We start from the raw sequence: 20,288 nt of genomic DNA on the forward strand, positions 1-20,288 counted from the left end.
TAGATTCAAATTAGTGATGTTAATTTTGACTAACAGGGATTACCAGCACTGAAAGAGCTCTCTTGTGACACAGTGGTCATGTCCACACCCCTGGACTGGGAGGCCTGGGGTCAGTCTCACCTGCTCCAGAGGCGGATAGTAATATCTCTGAACAAGTTGATTAGAAAAAAGTCAGTGTAGATTCTGTCTTCCAGTCCCAACCTTCCAACTATACAGACAAGTCTTCTGCCAGTAAATGTGAAAGACTGACACATCTAAAAAAGTTTCCCCATTTAGGGTCGTCTTGAGGTGCAATGGGAATATCCCTAACCCTGGCCCGAGAGGCCGAGGTTCAAGTTCTATCTGACCCAGAGATGTCGTAGGATCTCTGAACAGGTTGATCGGGAAAATACCTTCTAAAGAAAATTTCTCAGCACTGGTCCTTCTGAAACACAGCTTTCCATGATGCTTCAAACTAACTAACCATGCTCTAGTCTCTGCTTTCTAAATTTTAGCCAAACTACTATACATTCAGCCGTTTATCCTTGGACTCTAAATGACTTCAAATCTTAGTTAGAAGTCTACTGTTTTATCAAAACTACTACCTTACCTTTATCAACGCTTCCTAAAGTTCCTCAAAGAAGTATATCAAGTTGCGGAAGAATGACTTAGCACCTTGGAATCTATGCCACTTATTTTCTGTCTCTAAGCAATTTTCTACCAATTATTTTGCTGCAGGGTTTAGCTATTCCAGTACCTTGCCAGCACTGACATCAACATGAATGATCTGTAGTTCTAAGATTATCTTTTTTTCCCGTTATTTGAAATTAGAAACACTTCTTCAATTATGAAGTCTAACCCTTCTGAGAAAAAGGCTCCTTTTTGATTATTTTCAATGTGTGAACCAACTTTGAATATTTTGTGCACATGAATAGTTAAGCCCATTTCCTCCTCCACAGTTCCTACTTTCTCTCAACTTTCTGTCATCAGCTAACTTAGATAGTTGTGTATTCCTTCATTTAAATCTTAATTATTAGTATTATAATGAAAAGTTGAATTCCTTTGTATACGTTTTGAAAATAGTTTAATGAGAGTGAACATGTGTTGAAGTGACATGCACCTCATGCACACACAAGAGAACTAGTCTGCCACTTTGTTTATTTGCTTTCTACATGGTAGTTCAAGGCAATTTCTGAGTCATTTTTATAATGTTTGAATTTAGTACAAGTTTGTTTGCCAATAATTAACCTAAAAGGAAATTTAAAGATCAGTTGTCCATGGGAATGTGGCTCTTCAAAATTTCCATAACTTTAGCTTTTCTGTCAAGTTAGAAATTTCTCTAGTGATTTGCAATTTGATCAATTGCCTGATCGCAGAATTACAACACTGCTTGGTACAATGTTGCTGATGTTGCCACATGCTAGAATCAGATCTTTCCAACTGTCATGACTTCTGCAAAAGACTTAAGTTTAACTTGTTATTTGGAGGAGGGGTTCGGGATATCTGTCAGTCTCTGGGTAACCTGGAAATGTGGAGGCCCACCCAAATTTAACATTATCATTACAATTCTTAATATCTGTGCTTTCTGGCTGTTTGAGAGGCAGGATGACAAGTTGGAAAGACTGTGCTATAAGGCAGCTGACAGAACTGCTAGGGATAGTCCCTGGTTCCAAAGCAATGTAAAAAATCATACTTCCCTTTAGCTGCCAGGATTCTTGACTGCTAGGAAATATGGTCTGCAATCATTAAATCCAAACTGCTGATAACATCTAAACCTTAGATATTATTAATGATGACCGATCTCATGGTATTTGACCAATGCCAAACCCACTCTAGATAAACTGGAAGTAGACACATTTATGTTGGTGTGGGCTTCCTATTATTAACAGGTTAAACACTAGCACCCCCAACAATACCATGCCCAGCTGAGAGCTGGGATTAATATTGTCCCTTTTGAAATAGTGGTTCAAGAAGGCAGCTCACTTATCAAGGGCAACTAGGGATGGGCAATAAAGGCTGGCCCAGCCAGTGATGCTCACATCCCATGAATGAATAAAACAACTTGTGCCTGACCCAAGCCATTTCTTAATTTTGCAAAGATCTTGTGGATAGGAGCATAGGAGAAGGCTATTCAGCCCCTCCAGTCTGTTCTGTCTTTCAGTGGGATCATGGCTGATCTCTGGCCTAACTTCATATACCTGCCTTTGGTTCATATTCCTTTGCTTACCAAAATATTATCTTCCTCTGATTTAAAATTTACTACTGATCCAGCTTCCACTGCTGTTTGTGGAAAAGTTTCAAATATCTACCCATTCTTTGTATGTAGAAATGCTTCCTAACATCTCTCCTGAACAGTCTGGCCCATATTCTAAGACTATGACCCAAGTTATAGAATCCTTAACTAGTGGAAGTAGGGTAGATAAAGGTAAACGATCTTTTCCTGTTAATATCTTGAAGACTTTGATCAGATCACCCCTTAACCTTCTAAATTCTAGAGAATGCAAGCCACGTTTGATGAATTTCTCCTCGTAATTTAACTCTTGAAGTCCAGGCTTTATTCTCGTACTCCCTTCTTCCTAAGGTGTGGTGCCCAGATCTGCTCTCAGCACTCCTGATTTAGTATTACAATGCAGCCGGCCGGAGCTGTTAACCAAGTGGTTCTGACTAATGCCAACAGCTTAGGTCTGTTCTGGCAGCATCTGTAGAGGGAAAAACCGCCTTTATGTTGGGACTCTGCGAGTTTCTCCAGCACCTTTTGGGTTTTTTCTCTCTGTTTCAGATCTCCAGCATCTGGAGTTCTGTCTCTTTTTTCAGTTTAGGTTTAATTCTTGTTTCACTTGATGTAGACGTGACAGTTAAAGGCAGTGGCAAGCCACCACTGATACAGACTGCCAAGAAAGCAGAGCAAGAGCCAAGGAGCTGCCTTTAGCCTGAGCTCACCTGATGATAATGAAAGAACTGTCCATTCAGGTCCAGTCCACACAAGCATCCTTCACCTCTTCCTATAACAGCAGGTGAATTATTCCTTGGTCCCAGCTTGGAAGAATTTGGAAAAAGGAGAGTTTGGGAAAGCTGAATGGCCTCTAAAAGCTGAAAACCGCAAAATACTGTGTGTTGCTTCCCCGTGACTAAATGAAATTCACTCCTGTTACAGTGTAGCCCAGATTTTCAGATGAGTGCTTTTTCCTCGTGTGAAGGTATGGCTAAATGAATATAAAACAGCAGGCTTACATATCTGTTAGTGCCATGAATGAGATTGACTGATCATCAACATATTCTTTATTGCTGCTTGTTCAGACTGCAACTCCAAACAACAGTGGACTTGCTGGGAAGCACCGAGAGGCAGTCGTCTTATTAAAGACAAGTTGCTATTCTGAAATATATGTCTGCAACACTTAATTGAACCTGAAGCTAATTATATGAAATAAAGTAGGTGGGGTGAGTGTGGGGTTTGGTGGATAGCAAGAATTTCTGCTTGGATAAGTTTTTAAATGCTATTTTTGGTACCAGAGCGAATATGTGATTCAGAAGGCAATTGCAGCATGGATTCTTTACCACCACTTCCGATTAGAGTCAATGATCAACAACATGTTGCAAGCATTAAAATGGTATTGCATGTTGCTGGGTCAAAATCCTGGAATTCCCTCCCTAAGGGCATTGTGATTCTACCTACAATATGTGACCATAGCAGTTCAAGAAGGCAGCTCACCACTGACTTCTCAAGGGCAACTAGGGACAGGCAATCAATGCGGGGCAGCCAGCGATGCCCACATCCCATGAGTAACTAAATAGTCAAAGAAGAATCTTGCCTTATTTGATTTTAGATAAATTAATCTTGTCGTGTGAATGAAAAATAAAACAAAAAGTCCTCCACATCTGTTATGACAGTAAATAACCATTTACAGGAGAAACTATGTAACTTTTGAATCAGGGCACACTGGTGAAATTGCTAAGCAAAATTCTATAATTTATGTTTTTAGTTTGTTTAAGCCACTTATTGTAATAATTGTAGGAGAGGGCATTTGTTTGAAATGCCTGTTTAGTGAGACTGGAGGAGTGTGATGCCGCTACTATTTTACAGTTGGACTATAAGCTATAGATGCATATTTAGGCCATTCGGCCCATCGAGTTTGCTCCACTATTTGATGATGGCTGTTATGTTTCTCAGTTGAAACTTTATTGCTGGAACAGCACAGCAGGTCAGGCAGCATCCAGGGAACAGGAGATTCGACGTTTCGGGCACAGGCCCTTCTTCAGGCCTGTGCCCGAAACGTCGAATCTCCTGTTCCCTGGATGCTGCCTGACCTGCTGTGCTGTTCCAGCAATAAAGTTTCAACTTTGATCTCCAGCATCTGCAGACCTCACTTTCTCCTGTTATGTTTCTCAACCCCACTCCCCTGTCTTCTCTCTGCAACCCCTGATCCTCTTACTAATCGAAATCCCATCTATCACTGTCTTAAATACACTCGATGATTTGGCCTCCACAACCCTCTGGCAATAAATTCTGTGGATTCACCATTCTCTTGCTGAAGAAATTTCTTCTTATTTAAGCTCTAAAGGGTCATCCCGTCAATCTAAGGCTTTGCCTTCAGTTCCTAGTCTCTTCTACTAGTGGAAACACCTCCTCCATGTCCACTGCATCCAGGCCTCTCCGTATTCTGCAAGTTTCAATGACATGCCCCCTCATCCTTCTGAACTCCAAGTGCAGACCCAAAGTCCTCAACTGCTCCTCATATGACCAGTCCTTCACCCCGAAGATCTTTCTTGTGAATCTCCTTTGGACCCCTCCAATGTCAGCATATCCTTCCTTAGATGCAGGGCCCAAAACTGCTCTCAATATTTCAAATACAGTCTGATCATAGCCTTAATACAGCCTCATAGTGCATGCCTGCTTTTATGTTCCAGTCCCCTTGAAATGAATGCTAACATTGCAGTTGCCTTCCTATCTGCTTTAAGAGAATCCTGAACTAGAACTCCCAAATACCTTTGTGCTTCAGATTAGCAAAGCTTTTCCCCATTTAACCAATAGTCTATATTCTTTGCACCAAAGTGCATAAGAAGCCAAAAGGAGAGATTGGACATATGAGGATTATTTTCACCAAAACATCGGAGGCTGAGGGGGTGACCTGGTAATAGTATTTAAGAGGCATGCATTGGATGGATGGTTTGGGTCTCTTTGCCAGTGTGGAAATGTCAAATAGGGTATAGACTTAAAGTGAGAGGGGGAATATCTAAAGGCAAGTGGGTGTCTGGAATGTCCAGCAGGGAGAGGTGGTAGAAGCAGATATGATAGCAAAGTTAAAAGAGGTGCTTAGACAGACACATGGATAGGCAGAAATTAGAGGAATGTGGACTGTGTGCAGGCAGATGAGATTTGTTTAGAATAGCCTCATGGTTGACACAAATATGATGGGCTGAAGGGCCTGTTCATGCGCTATACTCTTCTGTGTTCTTTGTTCTGTAATCTCACACTTTCCCACAGTGCACTCCATCTGCTACTTATTTGATCACTCTCCCAGCCTGTCCAAGGGAGGCTGCAGCCTCCCTGCCTCCTCAACACTACCTGTTCCTCCCCCTACTTTTGTGACTCTGTAAATATAGCAACAATGCCCTCAGTTAATTTGCCCAGATTGTTCTGTACAACATGAAGAGTTATGGTCCCATTGCTGACTCCTGCAGAACTCCACTAATCACTGCCTGCCATCTTAAAAAATAACCCTTGATATCCATTCTCTGCATTCTACCAGTCAGCCAATCCTCTATCCATGTCTTGCCCTTAACACCATGGGCTCTTATCTTATTTAGCAGCCTCCTTGTTGCAGATTATCTGGAAATCCAAATTAATTACATCCATTACCTCCTCAAAGAATTCTAACAAATTTGTCAGGCATGGCCTCCCCTTGATGAAGCCATGCTGATTTAGCCCTATTTTACCATGTATTTCCAAGTAATCTGCATTCTCATCTTTAATAATGAACTCTGAAATCATACCAACAACTGAGGTCAGGCTAACTGGCCTATCATTTCCTGTCTTCTGCCTGCCTCCCTCCTTAAAGCAGACATGTTACTTTAATCATTTTCCAGTCCTCTAGTCCCTCCCTGACTTCACTGACTCCTGAAAGATCACCAGCAATGCTTCCACAATCTCCTCAGCTATCTCCTTCAAAACTGTGGTGTGTAGTCCATATAGTCCACGTTATTTTTCCACCTTAAGACCTTTCACCATCCCTGACACCTTCTCCTCAGTAATAACCATTACTGTCACCTCTGGCCCGTTGGCTTTCTTGAGGTTCTTGTATGCTGCTGGTGCCTTCCAGTGTGATAACTGATGCAGAGTATCTGTTCAGTTCCTCTTCGTTCCATTTGTTTTTTTTTCCCATTACTACTTTTCTTTCCTCATTTTCCAGGGTCCAATATCCTCTCCTGTCTCTCTCTCTCTCTCTCTTTCTTTCTTTTCAAAAAAAACTCTTGCTGATGTCTTCTATATTACTAGCTAGCTTACCCTCCTACTTTATCTTCGCCTCCCTTCTTGCCTTTGTAGTTGTTCTCTGAAGGTATGACTAAATGAATATAATACGTTTGTTCTCTGCTGGTTTTTAAAGGCCTCCCAGTCTTCTGGCCTCTCACTATTGTTTTGAACAAGTGAAGCAACGAGGACCAATGTGTACTCCTCCAGGCTTATATACATGTCTCTATCTACTTTCACGCTGTTATTAGCATTCAGACAAACCAAACATAAGTGTCCAAACTGAGTTTGCTTTTGATCTTGACTGGGAATTGGGTAGCAGGAAACTTGCATTTTAATGTGGGACAAGTTTCCAACAGTTTAAAGGTAACATGCCAAATCGTGACCCATCCCACAATGAGAACAACTCTGGATGGTAAATCTGGAAGCAGTACAAGTAACATGGTTAACATTTTCTTTTGAGACAAATACTTAACTGGCCTTGGCAAATACTGCGGTTAAGTTAGGTGCATATAAAATGGAGAAATCTGAGGTATTTCTCCAACCTAGCTTCATGTACACTGGCAGTGTAACTCTTTACAATATATATTAATGATATTAGTAATAACATTAGCAAATTTACTGATGATAATAAGCTGGGTGGCAGGGTGAAATGTGAGGAGGATGTTAGGAGATTACAGGGTGACCTGGACAGGTTAGGTGAGTGGTCAGATGCATGGCAGATACAGTTTAATGTGGATAAATGTATGGTTATCCACTTTGGTGGCAAGAACAGGAAGGCAGATTACTACCTAAATGGAATCAATTTAGGTAAAGGGGCAGTACAAAGAGATCTGGGTGTTCTTGTACACCAGTCAGTGAAGGTAAGCATGCAGGTACAGCAGGTAGTGAAGAAGGCTAATAGCATGCTGGCCTTCATAACAAGAGGGATTGAGTATAGAAGCAAAGAGGTTCTTTTGCAGATGTACAGGGCCCTGGTGAGACCACACCTGGAGTACTGTGTGCAGTTCTGGTCTTCAAATTTGAGGAAAGACATTCTGGCTATTGAGGGAATGCAGCGTAGGTTCACGAGGTCAATTCCTGGAATGGCGGGACTACCTTATGCTGAAAGACTGGAGCAACTGGGCCTGTATACCCTCGAGTTTAGAAGACTGAGAGGGGATCTGATTGAGACATATAAGATTATTAAAGGATTGGACACTCTGAAGGCAGGAAACATGTTTCCGCTGATGGGTAAGTCGCGAACCAGAGGACACAGCTTAAAAATACGGGGTAGACCATTTAGGACAGAGATGAGGAGAAACTTCTTCACGCAGAGAGTGGTGGCTGTGTGGAATGATCTGCCCCAGAGGGCAGTGGAGGCCCAGTCTCTGGATTTGTTTAAGAAAGAGCTGGATAGAGCTCTCAAGGATTATGGAATCAAGGGTTATGGAGATAAGGCAGGAACAGGATACTGATTAAGGATGATCAGCCATGATCATATTGAATGGTGGTGCAGGCTCAAAGGGCAGAATGGCCTACTCCTGCACCTATTGTCTATGTAACAGAGGCCACGTTGGCCATCTGAGAGAAACTGACTTACTTAAGATGAGAGATATTGGAATGCACCTCTGTGGCAAGTAAGTCTTGAACCTGTGCTTCTTTGTCCACCAATAGCTACTTTTGTTTTTTTTAAGGCTTTGGAAGATGAAGACAAGGAAGAGTCATTGTTTGTTGGGTATTTTGCATTCTGTCATCTATAAATTCATAGTCATAGTTTTTACAGGATGGAAAATCGTTCTTCAGTCCAACGTTTCTGTGCTGATCATAAAGTCTTTATTCTAATTCCATTGTCCACCACTTAGCACATAGCCTTCTATGCTCATCTAAATACTTAAAGTTCTTGCCTCTGCCACCCTTTTAGGTTATGACTTTCAGATGTCCACCATCTTCTGGGTGAAATGAAAGAGGTCCTCAAATCTCCTCAGCTTCCTGCTCCTTACCACAAAACTGTGATCTTTGTTATTAATCCCTCTACTAAGGGAAAGTTTCTGCCTAACAACCCTATTTATGCCCCTCAGAACCTTCTCCACTTCAATCAGGTCCTCCCTCTGCCCTGTTGGCTCTAAGGAAAACAAGTTCCATGTCTCTCTGTCTTCTTTGAGAGCCACTTATCTTTGTGGTCTCTGCTATTGCATCTGTGAGCGGCCTAATTTGCGATGGTTTACCTTTTTGGAGGACAGGAAAGCGAGTGACTAACCAACAATAATTGCCGGCAAGTGTTGACAAACCTGGTTTTTGCCCATCAGTCCTTAACAGCTGCTGGTTTCTCCAATGTCCATTTTGGCATTGCCCCTTTAAACAGTGGGGATCAGATTGTGCCAGTTGGGTGAGTGATGTGTCAGCTTGGAGATTAAAAAGCAAGAAATTGGAATTCCTTTTGCCTCAGACGATCTCATATCATGGAATCTGACCCATTGCCTTTATTGCATACACAACCTGCCTCTCCATTACGACGGGGCCCACATGTCCCCTAATAGGAGCCACTGGAGTATTTTAAAGATAATGAGCTGTTCCTGATGAACGTGATGGACAATTTGATCTTAGATCTTTTGTTAATGTCATTAATTTGTACCCTATATCCATGGTTCCAAATATATCTCCATAAGATGTTGATTGCTGAAACCACTTTTCTGACTGTGTCTGACTATGGGGCATCAAAAAGTTAGTCATCTACTTAACAGCGCACAATGTCTCAGTAACTGTGAGCATCAGCTACTCCCAGTTGTACAGTTGAAAGGTGATTAACATCTTTGGTGCTGGATCAATAGAGCAAGGAGTAATGTACTTTTATTCTTTAAGATGTGAATGTTGCTGGTAAGGAGAGTATTTGTTGCCCATTGTCAATTACCCTTTGAATAGTTTGCGAGAACATTACAGGGCAGTGCTGTGGGACAGAATTAGTTGTATACTAGGTTAAGAACAGTAGATTTTTTTTCCTTTTGAAGGACATTAGTGAAACAAATGGGTTTTTTTAACTATGCCATCATGGTTGTCATGGTCACTATTACAGAGATGGACTTGATGTTCTGTTTGCACAAATTAAGTTTAAATTTCATCAGTGGCCTTGATGGGAATTTGAACTCATGTCCCCAGATCTTTAGCTCTGCATTACTAATCCGGAGACGTTATCAGTATGTTACAATCTTCCCAATATAAATGTTGCAAAAACTCTCATCAGTTAAAATTTTGAAAGCTGGGTAATCACATCTATGCTACAAATTAAGAAATCAGTTGTTCAGGAAAGGCTTAATCTTTCCTGTGCTTCACTATTGGTAGTTTGTGTTCTACACCTCTGGATCATACTCACGTGGAACATACCGCCTGACTCTATACTGTCCAAAGATATCTTGAGCATTGAATATGATAATTTTGTCTACTCTGTCTAGAGTAATTGGTCTACTCTTTTTTTATTATTATTAATTCACTGCATGCTAAATCTCTGGCAAGGCCAACATTTATCGCCACTTTAGGTCTCTATAGTGCTGAACCTAATCTGTTGCTCCTTTATAAGGTCACAACTGAGATAATGGTCGGTCAGATTTTGACTTGATGGACCAGCTGTCTGTTGGTGTGTCTTTGCCTGTAATGTGGCATTCAAACAATTTTTCACCAAATCACATCCTAGAGGTATTAGGGCATGTAAGCAGGAGTTTGATCATAAAGGTAGGTTTTAGCAAATGTTTTGAAGATGGAAAGAGTTAAAACAGAGATGTTAGCACTCAGGGTCTCAGCAGCTGTAAGTACAGCTGTAGAAGCAACAATTCAACTCAGGCCTACTCAGAAACTGAAGGATTGCAGGTATCTTGCTGCTGAGGGACAGCATCTTGATGAGAAATAAGTGACTAACCATAGATACTTGAGGGTTAACAAATGTGATAGAGTGGGAGAGGAAAGAGAAGCCAATCGCAAATATATGTTTGCTCTAAATAGATCCGAATGAAATTAAGTGATAACAGTCCTACCCAAATAAATACCAGCCAGATAGGTATTGGAAAATGTGCAGCTGTGAACTGGTTGAGAAGGTCATGGATAGTGGTTTATTTTATCATGGTCACATAATATATACATTTATGACTTTAAGAGCCATTTTTTGAGAATGTGGCAGAAGCAAAAACCTGTTTGGACAAATTCAAGCCAGGAATACTGAATCTGTTTAACCAGGAGAAAAAGCGACACTTATTACTACATAATGTTATAAAAACATAATTGGAGCATTCATTCACTGCTGAATAGAATGGAATTTACAACTGAAACCTTACAGTACAGGAAATCTATGTGCTCATGTATGTGCAAAATTTAGAAACACATCCACTTTAGATTGTGTAATAGATTTTTGGCACGTTTCCCAGAAGACCTGCATTACTTCCTTTTATAGTTTGCTAAATTGAGGAATAGAAGCTCTCTTGGTTTTGTTAAAAGAATTTAGTACCTGAATGAATTGTGGTTTGTGATGAATCAGGTTTCAGCTGACATAGTACCTTGAAGACTATTTTTACCTCTCTCCATCTCCCTATCTGCCCTCACAATGTCAAGCCCTTGCTATGTGACATGTGAAGCTTGGGGCAGCTGCCACCAAAGCACAGTCGGGAAAAGACCACTGTCTGATGTCTTCCTGCTGAAGTTAAATGAGGGTCTGTTCAGTTACTGGACCTTCCTAGTGCCTCAAATGCAGGTAAATATAGTCTCTGTATGTGTAAGAGATGCCTTTGGTTTGTTTTGTTTGGATAGAGTCAAACTTCAGTGTTTGTTTGTGTCCTTGATATGCTATTGTACAGACCGAATTGTGTTTGTGACATTTATATTATACATAAAGATTATATTTTATGAATAAAGTATATTTTTGAAATAAAAAAGGATTCCAAGCCCTTTCATAATAGTTCACCTCTATCCACACATTTGCACTGATTATCGTGGCCAAGTCAAGGCAACCTTCTGTCTTAACAAATATTATTGATTCAATGAGAAATGCTGTCAAACCCTGCTGCAGGCCGGAGCACTCTGATTTCACTGGATTATGTCTGTTTTTAGCTCTGTGTTCTAATGCTTCATTAATTTGATTGCTACGTTGTATCAGCAAGTTGAGTTTTGAAACTTAGTTTTTAAAATTCAGTAATGGGATGGGCATAGTGCTGGCTTTATTAAAAAGAAAATAATTTGTAGGATGTGGGTACCATTGGCTGGGCCAACATTTATTGCCAATTCGTAATTGTCCTTGAGAAAGTAGCGGTGAGCTGCCACCTTGAACCACTGCTGTATTTAACTACACACAATGAGGTTAGGGAGGGAATTCCAGGATTTTGACCCACTGACACTGAAGGAACAGTGACATATTTCCAAGTAAGGATGGTGAATAGCTTAGAACATCAGTATGTTACAGGAACAGGCTCTTCAGCCCATCATGCCTATGCAGACCATCATGCCACTCAAAACTACCCCCATTTGCCTGCACATTGCCCAAGTCTCTACATTCCCTGCACGATCATATGTCTTCTAAAAGCCTCTTAAACGCTGCTATTGTTTTTGCTTCCACCACCTCCCCAGCATGTTTTCCAAGTACCTATTCTCCCGTGTGGAAAAGAAAAGACTTTTCTTGCGCATCTCCCTTTAAACTCACCCCATCGCCTTAAATGTATGCCCCACATTGATATGTAATTTTTGATTTTTTTTAAACAAAGTAATATATCTTTCCAGGTAAAACCACAAGAGGGGTAAGATTGAAACAATCAACAGTAATCAGATAGGATTACTAGAGCACAACAGAAAGGGAAACCTCCCATGAATGGTGTTCCGATGTATCCATTGTCTTTGCTCTTCTGGATGGAAGTGGCTATGGGCTTGAATGGTGCTGGTCTAAGGTACTTTGACGAAATTCTGCAGTGCTTCTTGCAAGTGGTACACACTGCTGCTACTGGGCATCAGTAGTGAAGTGAGTGGATGTTTTGTGGATGTGGTGCCAGTCAAGTGGGTAGCCATGTCCTGAATGATGTCGAATCTCTTGATTTTTGGAGCTGCACCCGTCCAGTCAAGTGGGGAGTATTCAATCTTGCCTCCAATTTGTACCATGTAGATGACGTATAGGCTTTGGGAATCAGGTAGTGAGTTACGCAGTATACCTAACCTCTGACCTGCTCTTGTAACCACAGTATTTATGTGGTGAGTCCAATTTGGTTTCTGGTCAATGGCAACCCCCAGGATGTTAATATTGGTGGATTCAGTGATAGTAACATCATGTGAATGCCAAGGGAAATGGTTGGATTCTTTCTTGTTGGAGATGATCATTGCTGTAGTCTGTGGCATGAATTTTATCTGCAACTTGTCAAGCCAAAGCTAAATATTGTTCAGAAACCAACACAGAATGCACCTGTGGAGGGAGAGATAGAGTTAACGTTTTGAGTCCATTATGACTTCCTCAGATATGCATGTTGTCCAGATCTTGCTGCATTTGGGCATGGACTCCTTCAGTATCTGAGGAGTTGTGAATGTTTGCGCAATGTTCAGCATCAGTGAACATCCCCACTTCTGACCTTTATGATGGAGGCGAAGTCATTGATGAAGCAGCTGAAGATGGTTGGGCCTAGGACACTATCCTGAGGAACTTCTGCAGAGATGTCCTGGAGCTGTGATGACTAACCACCAACAATCTCAACCATCTTCCTTTGTATGGCTCCAACCAGTGGAGAGTTTTTACTGATTTTCATTGATTCTAATTTTGCTAGAGCTGCTTTGATGCCACACTCAGTTGAATGTAGCCTTGATGTCAAGGGCTGTCACTCTCACTTCACATCTGATATTCAGGTCTTTTCTTCATGTTTGAACCAAGGCTGTAACAAGGTCAGGATTTGAGTGGCCCTAGTAACAGCTGCAGAGAAGGTGCACAAAGAATGAAATCAGCAATAAATTTGAAATTTGAGAGATCAATTTAGAAGGCTAATAACAGAAGAAGCTGTTATTGAATCTGTTGGTATGTGTGTTTGTATCTTCTGCCTGATGGAAGAGATTATATCCAGGGTGGGATGGGCCTTTGTTGGCTGCCTTTCCGAGACAGGAAGGAGTGTAGATAGAGTCAGTGGGTGGAAGGTTTGCTTGCATGATGGACTGGGCTGCGTTCACAACTCTCTGTAGTTTATTATGGTCCTGGGCAGAGCAGTTGTCATACCAAGCTGTGATGCATCCAGATAGAATGCTTCTATAAAAATTGGTACGAGTCTTTACAGGAATGCTGAATTTCTGTAGCCTCCTGAGGAAATAGAAGAATTTATTAAGCTTTCTTGACCGTTGCGTCAACATGGGTGGACTAGGACAGATTGCTGGTGATGATCACCTCTAGGAACTTGACGCTTTCAACAATCTCCACCTCCGCTCCATTAATGTAGACAGGAACATGCCCTCCACCTTGCTTCCTGAAGTCAATGATCTGCTCTCTTGTTTTGCTGATGTTGAGAAAGAGACTATTATCTTCACACCACACCACCAAGCACTCTATCTCTTTCCCGTATTCTGTCTTGTCTTTGTTTGAGATCTAGCCTACAATGGTGGTGTTGTCAGCAAACTTGCAGAAGAAATTAGGACAAAATTTGGCCATTGCGTCATGAGTGTACAGGGAGTATAACAATAGGCTGAGTATGCAGCCTTGCAGGGCCCCAGTGTTGAGGATAATTTTGGAGTAAAGCAGCAGTCTTGCTGAGTCAAGTAAGCAATCTACTGTATAATAAACTTATGCTTTTAACCACAGTTTTACCATTTGGACAAAAGATAAACCAGGGAGGTTACAAAATATTTATCCACCATACCTCCACTAATTAATATTGGCTTACTACACCAGACAATCTCATGTCCTGTTTTACCCCAGCATTGCTGAACAAGTAAACATTCACTGTACTGCAACCCCCATCATCTCTTGTCAGATTTTTTTTTCAGTCCTAAGAATATGTTCCTCTCAAATAAACTTGATAATGTGGAAACCTGTTGGTGCAGAACTACACTTCCTGTCAGCTTTTCATGGAGAAACATCTGGTTTCTGTAGCCAAAGGAGTCAATGGTGTGTGATGGTCACAAGGCTTTAACTTAGAGGGGGAAGAATTTATCATTTCAACCTTTCTTTTTCAATTGTTTGAATTTTTAAAAAGTGTGTCCCTTGCAAATGCAATTGTTTGTTTCACTTTTTTCCAACTCACTCTATTTGCATTTTTCTTGTTCCAGAGTACAGATATAACCAGCAGCATCGGTTATGATAATCTGATCCAGCACATGAACGATGGGCGAAAAACATGCAAAGAGTTGGAAGATTTTATCAAACAAAGGTATTTGAACTTTATTGATACTTACAACTCTCTTGAACTTCATTGCTGGGTCAAGGCTCCTTGGTACCAGTTGTTAGTGTAGGGGAAGCACAGTGAAGAATTTCAAACTAGGCCACTCTGCACGAAAGACTTACTGATCTGATCCTGATTGATCCCTGAACACCGCCATTTCACAGAAACAGAGATGCCCATTTGATTTGCTTGAGATCCTGCACAAATACAGTCATGGCATCAGTCCTGTCTCAATGACGTTTTAGCAGTAGGCAGGCTTCTCCGTCCTGAAGGAGTGCACTTAAGTGGCAACCGGGATTTTTGTGATGGGTCACTAATGTGGGACTGGAGTCCCTAACCTTCCATCTCTGTTGTGAGTGTTGCTGCTGAGCTGATGCTGTCATGTAGGAACTATTTTCACTTCAGCAGAGAATGTTAAGTGAACATTTGCTGGAGGTTTCAAACACTATGAAGGATTACCTAATGAAAGAAAAAAAATTGCTCACTTGGCTAAGGAGCCAGAAATAAGGATTGTAACAAAGTCAGCCAGCTGGACCTCGTAGAATATGAATTCCCTGATTGGGGCTGCTAATCTGGTCCAAACAGGGAGCCTTGGCTGACATATAAAAAGGATGAATGTCAGAGATACTGACATTCTGGTATTTGACTGTTCATGTGTAAATAAAGGGTAAGTTAGTGATGGGATCCTGGCCCCTTTGGAGTTATTTCAGAGGCAGTAAAATCTTGGCAGAGAGTGAAAACAGAATTTGAAGAAACCTCTTTGTGAAAAAGTCATCAGAGTTTGGAAAGTTCTGTCACTACACTTCAAAAGTATTTCATTAACTGTCAGGTATTTTAGAGTGTCCTGAGGTAGTGAAGGAACTTGAGTTGACAAAAGGGGTGAGGGCATCTTTTAAAGAAAGAGCAGCTAAATAATTGAAACTGAGGAAAATGTGATAACTACTTTCACAGACAGCAGTGCAATGGAGTCCATTTTAGATTTAGTTGAGAGAAATGTTTGTACAGACTCGGAGCTGGAATGGCTTCTTCTATTGTGTGAGTGTCTATGATTCTCTAGTGGACAATATTGTACTGTTCTGTTCTTACCTTATGTCTACAAACACCTGTTTTTGGTTTGTGATAGGATGAGACCAAGCAAGAAACTATTCGATTAGAGTGCAGATAGAATGACGGTAGGGCCAGACTCTGCTCATGTTCAAATATCCTGCAGTGTCGAGGTTCACCCATGCAGAATGGCTGCATTAATGAGCTATAAGTGAAGCTATGAGTGTAGGGATTCATTGACTGCAGGAAGTGAGTGGAGATAAACTGTACAAGACCAGATATTGCAGACATAGTATCTTCTGATGAATGAACAAAACTCAACATGAAACAGGCCTTGTGCTGTGTGGAAATGACCACGATGATTGCTGATATGTGTTTCAGAAGTTGAGTAAGTATAAAATAATAGACACAGAAAATGCTCACGTGAGGTCAGGTGGCATGACTGAAAAGAGAAAAAATGTTTCATCACCATGGGAAAAGTTTAGGGATGTAATAAAAAGGAATAACCTATGCAGAGTGGAAGGCAGGAAAGATTAAATGACAAAATGTATTATGGTGTAAGGCATTAACATTTTTTTAAAAATCACTTTTGCTCTTTAATCACTCTTCCATTTTATCAACTTTTCCTTCCCTCCCACTCCTTGCCACAATCTTTTCACAATCTTTTCCAAATATGATGAAAGGCCAGTGTTCTGTTAAGTTGGGTTCTGGCTCCACAGATTATTCCAAAACTGCTGAATGTTTCCAGCAATTTCTCTTTTAGTTCCAGGTTTCTAGTATCTGACGTGTTTGTACGAGAACTGTCCTGATCTGTTGACCGAGCTTCTTTCAATAAGGAAGTACATTGTCTTCTTGCAGATTCAGTTTGTTTCATCAGGGAAGAGTCATTTTCTCAGATCACAAACACAGACAGCAACAAAAGACTTTGAGTTCACATTTTCTTTAAGGGTTCAGATTTGAAAAGAAAAACCAGAAGATAATTTGACCTTCTTGGTGGATTTTCTGCTTTTCATTTGTTCAGTTCAGTAGACATATTGCGAGGGTAGAACTTTTTTGTTTTATTTTAAATAAAAGTCACATTAAACCTGTTACTTATATAGTTATCCTGGCCAATTGCTCTGAACTATTTTAATACATACCACTTTTAATACCTACAGCATGTCTTAAAGCATTTTACTTGAAATATGCTACATTTGGCTGTATAGCAGGATGTAGCAACACATTTGCACCCATTGAGTTCCTTAATTTTTTTTTAAGAATTAGGTTTATTGTCACAAGTACTCAAATACAGGAATACATGAGCACTGCGAAAAGTGCACAAGTTGCTACTTCTGTCGCCATCTCAGGTACAAAGATACCTAAGTACAAAATCTTTACTTTTTCAGAGGGCAATGCATGTATGGAATGATCTGCCAGAGGAAGTGGTGGAGGCTGGTACAATTACAACATTTAGAAGGCACCTGGATGGGTATATGAATAGGAAGGGCTTAGAGGGATATGGGCCAAGTGCTGACAAATGGGACTAGATTAGGTTGGGATATCTGGTCGGCATGGACAAGTTGGACCGAAGGGTCTGTTTCTGTGCTGTACATTTTTTCTGACTCTAAATTAGAAAAATGAAGAAATTACTGTTTCAGGTAACATATTTTCATAACAGAAAGCTAAAAGTTGGTTAAGATACTAGGGACAGCTTCCCTGCAATTCTTCCAAATAATATTACGGACTCTTTTACATCCACCTAAGAGGCCAGATAGGATTTCAGTTTAATATCTCGTCTGAAAGAGAGCACATCTGACAGAGCTTTGCTGTCTTTAATATTACTGTCATCTGAGCAAGGACTGACTCAAACTGATGATTTTCACACTAGGTGTATATCATTTTATGCAGATGAAAAATTAAATCCTGTTTCCAAATTAGACAGAGCATGGCACTGTTGCTAACTGTTTGTAATTGGAAGATGTATGACATCTGAGCAAATTTGATTGAAAACAATAAATGAAAGTTGTGAAACAAAAATGTATGAAGTAAGAGATGACTAAGCTGTATCAGTAAATTTTATGGTTTCAGAATTATGGAACTCTTTGGTTGAATATAATTCCTCTTTCATTAGCTTGGGTTTTAACTGAGTTGGGTTGAGTTGGGAAATATTTATCAGTGAGTGGGACCCAATTCCAGAGTGCTAATGCTATTCCCAGGCGATCTGATTCTCAGGAGTGCCTTTTGAGGATGTGAACTGATTCAGGTTGCAAGCCCCATGCACATTGCACTCCCAACCTAGCCATTTCCACGGCAGGGATAAAACAGAAATTGCTGGAAAAGCTCAGCAGCACTAAAGAGAAATCAAAGTTAACATTTCAGGTCTGGTGACCCTTCCTCAGAACTGATAATAGTTCAAAAACTGTGGGTTTTTAACAGAAGATAGAGTGTGGTGGGAGTGGGGGGCACTAGGGAGTAGGAGGCAGGTAGAGATAGAACTCAATAAGAGAGAAAAACAGTAGGACAGACAAAAGAATTGGATAATGATCTGGCTAGGAGGGTTAATCACTGTGCATAGCACCTGATGAAGGCGCACTGCTGCGAAAGCTAGTGGACGATAACCTGGTGTCTTGTGATTTTTGATGCTGTTAATGAAGACTGTTAGTGGATAACAATGGGTAATGTGTAATCCCAGCCAATGTGGTAACAAGGGTGTGGGGGCTGGGACAAAGGAGAATTCAAGCCCTACAGTTTCTGAAATCAAGTCTGGAAGGCCGCAGGGTCCCAAGCGGAAAGTGATGTGTTGTGCTTCCAACAGGGATAGGCATGTCTTGCTGGTCCAGAAAGCACTCAAATCTCTCACTGTTATGAAAATAGATATGCAATTGATAGCACAGATTAGAGAGCCAGAGCTGTTAGTCAAACAATGTTTTCCTTTCCTGGGAATTGGTAGAATAATGGATTACTGGCATGCGGAGGAATCATTTATGGGGGGGGAGGCATAATTTGGATTACAAGGGACATGAAGTGGCTAAGGGGTATTGCCTGGTATGAGGAGGAATGGGGAGTCATGGATGGGGCATAGGGAGCTTTTGGAAGATGAAGAGATATGAGGGCTAGGGGCCCTTTTCATTAAAATGAGGATGAAGAGCCCCAGCAAGGTCCCTTTAAACAGCCTGCGGTGGCATCTGGAAGCCTTGAGGGTTGCCTTTGATTTCTTTACTGGATCAGCTGCCCCAGTTTGTAGCCTCCTGCCAGTGAAGATCCTGTCTTTGTGGATGTTTTCTTCTACTTGTTGAAGAATTTTTGATAACTCTAGTTAGCTGTCTATGTGACTTTAAAAAAAAGGCCAAGTAACGGGCTGGAGAGGTGATGGATTATTGGGATTGTTGCTAGGCATCCGGGTCATATTCTGGAGGTCCAGATTTGAATCCCACCACTGCAAATGTTACAATTTGAGTTCAATAAAACAATCTGGAAATGAAGACGAACGATGGCTGGTATTATTGTGGGTTTACCTATGCCAAATATGCTGCAACGGTCCTTGAAGACAGCTCCTCACCATCTCAAGGGAAAATAGTGTCGGGCAATAAATGTTGGCTCAGCCAATGGTATCCACAAGCCATGAGTGGATTAAAGAAACATGAAATTTCCAGAAACTATTGCTGAAATATAGAAATTGTTGAAATGTCATCAGCCGAACTGAACCTTCTCTTGATTTTGCAAGTCCTTCATTTGGTGTAGTGTGATGTCACTGGGCTAGTGATGCAGTGAACTAGGCTGGGTGGACATGGGTTCAAATCCCATGAACAGCTGACTGGCTTTAAATTCAATGAATGTATAAACAGTCTGGAGTTAAAAGTATGTCTCAGTAATGGTGGCCATGACTTCTATCATTGCAAATATCCATTTGGTTCACTTACATCCTTCAAAGAAGAAAACCTACCATTCATTCTGACTTGTGACTGCAGATCCAGAGCAATGTGGTTGACACTCTTAATTGCCCTCTACATCAGAGTGAGAGGCTTACACCACTTTGCTGAACTAATTAAAAATAGCAAATTAATACAACCTTCTCAACTCAGTCCAGAAACAGCTAAAACAATTGCTGAGAAGTTACTGAGTCCCATGATATTTTTTAAAATTTTCTAAATTTAGATTGAAGCCTAAAATGTTTTAATTTATCTCTGTCTGTCTATCTGCCTAGTCACAAAAAGGTTCCTGTGTGAATGGCAAAATTAGGCTGAGGGGAGAACTAGGCTGAGATGAGGTTTGAATGGAAAATGCAAATAGAGATCAAAATCTACTAAGATTAAATCTGCAGAAGAGGAATAGAATCATTGCTTCCTTCTGCTGTTACTCTGCCACCGTGAATACATTATTGTCACTGACAGAATGGAACACTGCAAAACTCTAATGGGGAACAATGATACAACGTTCTTACTGCTGTGGGGTGGGGAGTGTGGGGG

The 20,288-nt window shown here is 40.9% G+C and overlaps 1 protein-coding gene across 2 annotated transcripts in view; it reads left to right on the forward strand.

The window, feature by feature from the left end:
• Positions 1–20,288, forward strand: part of pstpip2 (proline-serine-threonine phosphatase interacting protein 2) — a 135,016-nt gene that overhangs the window by 16,094 nt on the left and 98,634 nt on the right. The window contains exons 1-2 of one of the 2 annotated variants that reach the window (XM_043713006.2): positions 10,948–11,159; positions 14,687–14,787. In XM_043713006.2, coding sequence (XP_043568941.2) covers positions 11,013–11,159; positions 14,687–14,787 — 248 coding nt within the window. In that variant the 5' untranslated portion in view covers positions 10,948–11,012. Of the gene's footprint in view, positions 1–10,947; positions 11,160–14,686; positions 14,788–20,288 lie in introns of those variants that run through there. The other variant, XM_043713091.2, reaches the window with a different exon arrangement.

The sequence above is a fragment of the Chiloscyllium plagiosum genome, unplaced genomic scaffold (assembly GCF_037043375.1).
Source record: "Chiloscyllium plagiosum isolate Xiang-an unplaced genomic scaffold, Cpla_swu_hap1 HiC_scaffold_1, whole genome shotgun sequence".
NCBI classification, from domain to species: domain Eukaryota; kingdom Metazoa; phylum Chordata; class Chondrichthyes; order Orectolobiformes; family Hemiscylliidae; genus Chiloscyllium; species Chiloscyllium plagiosum.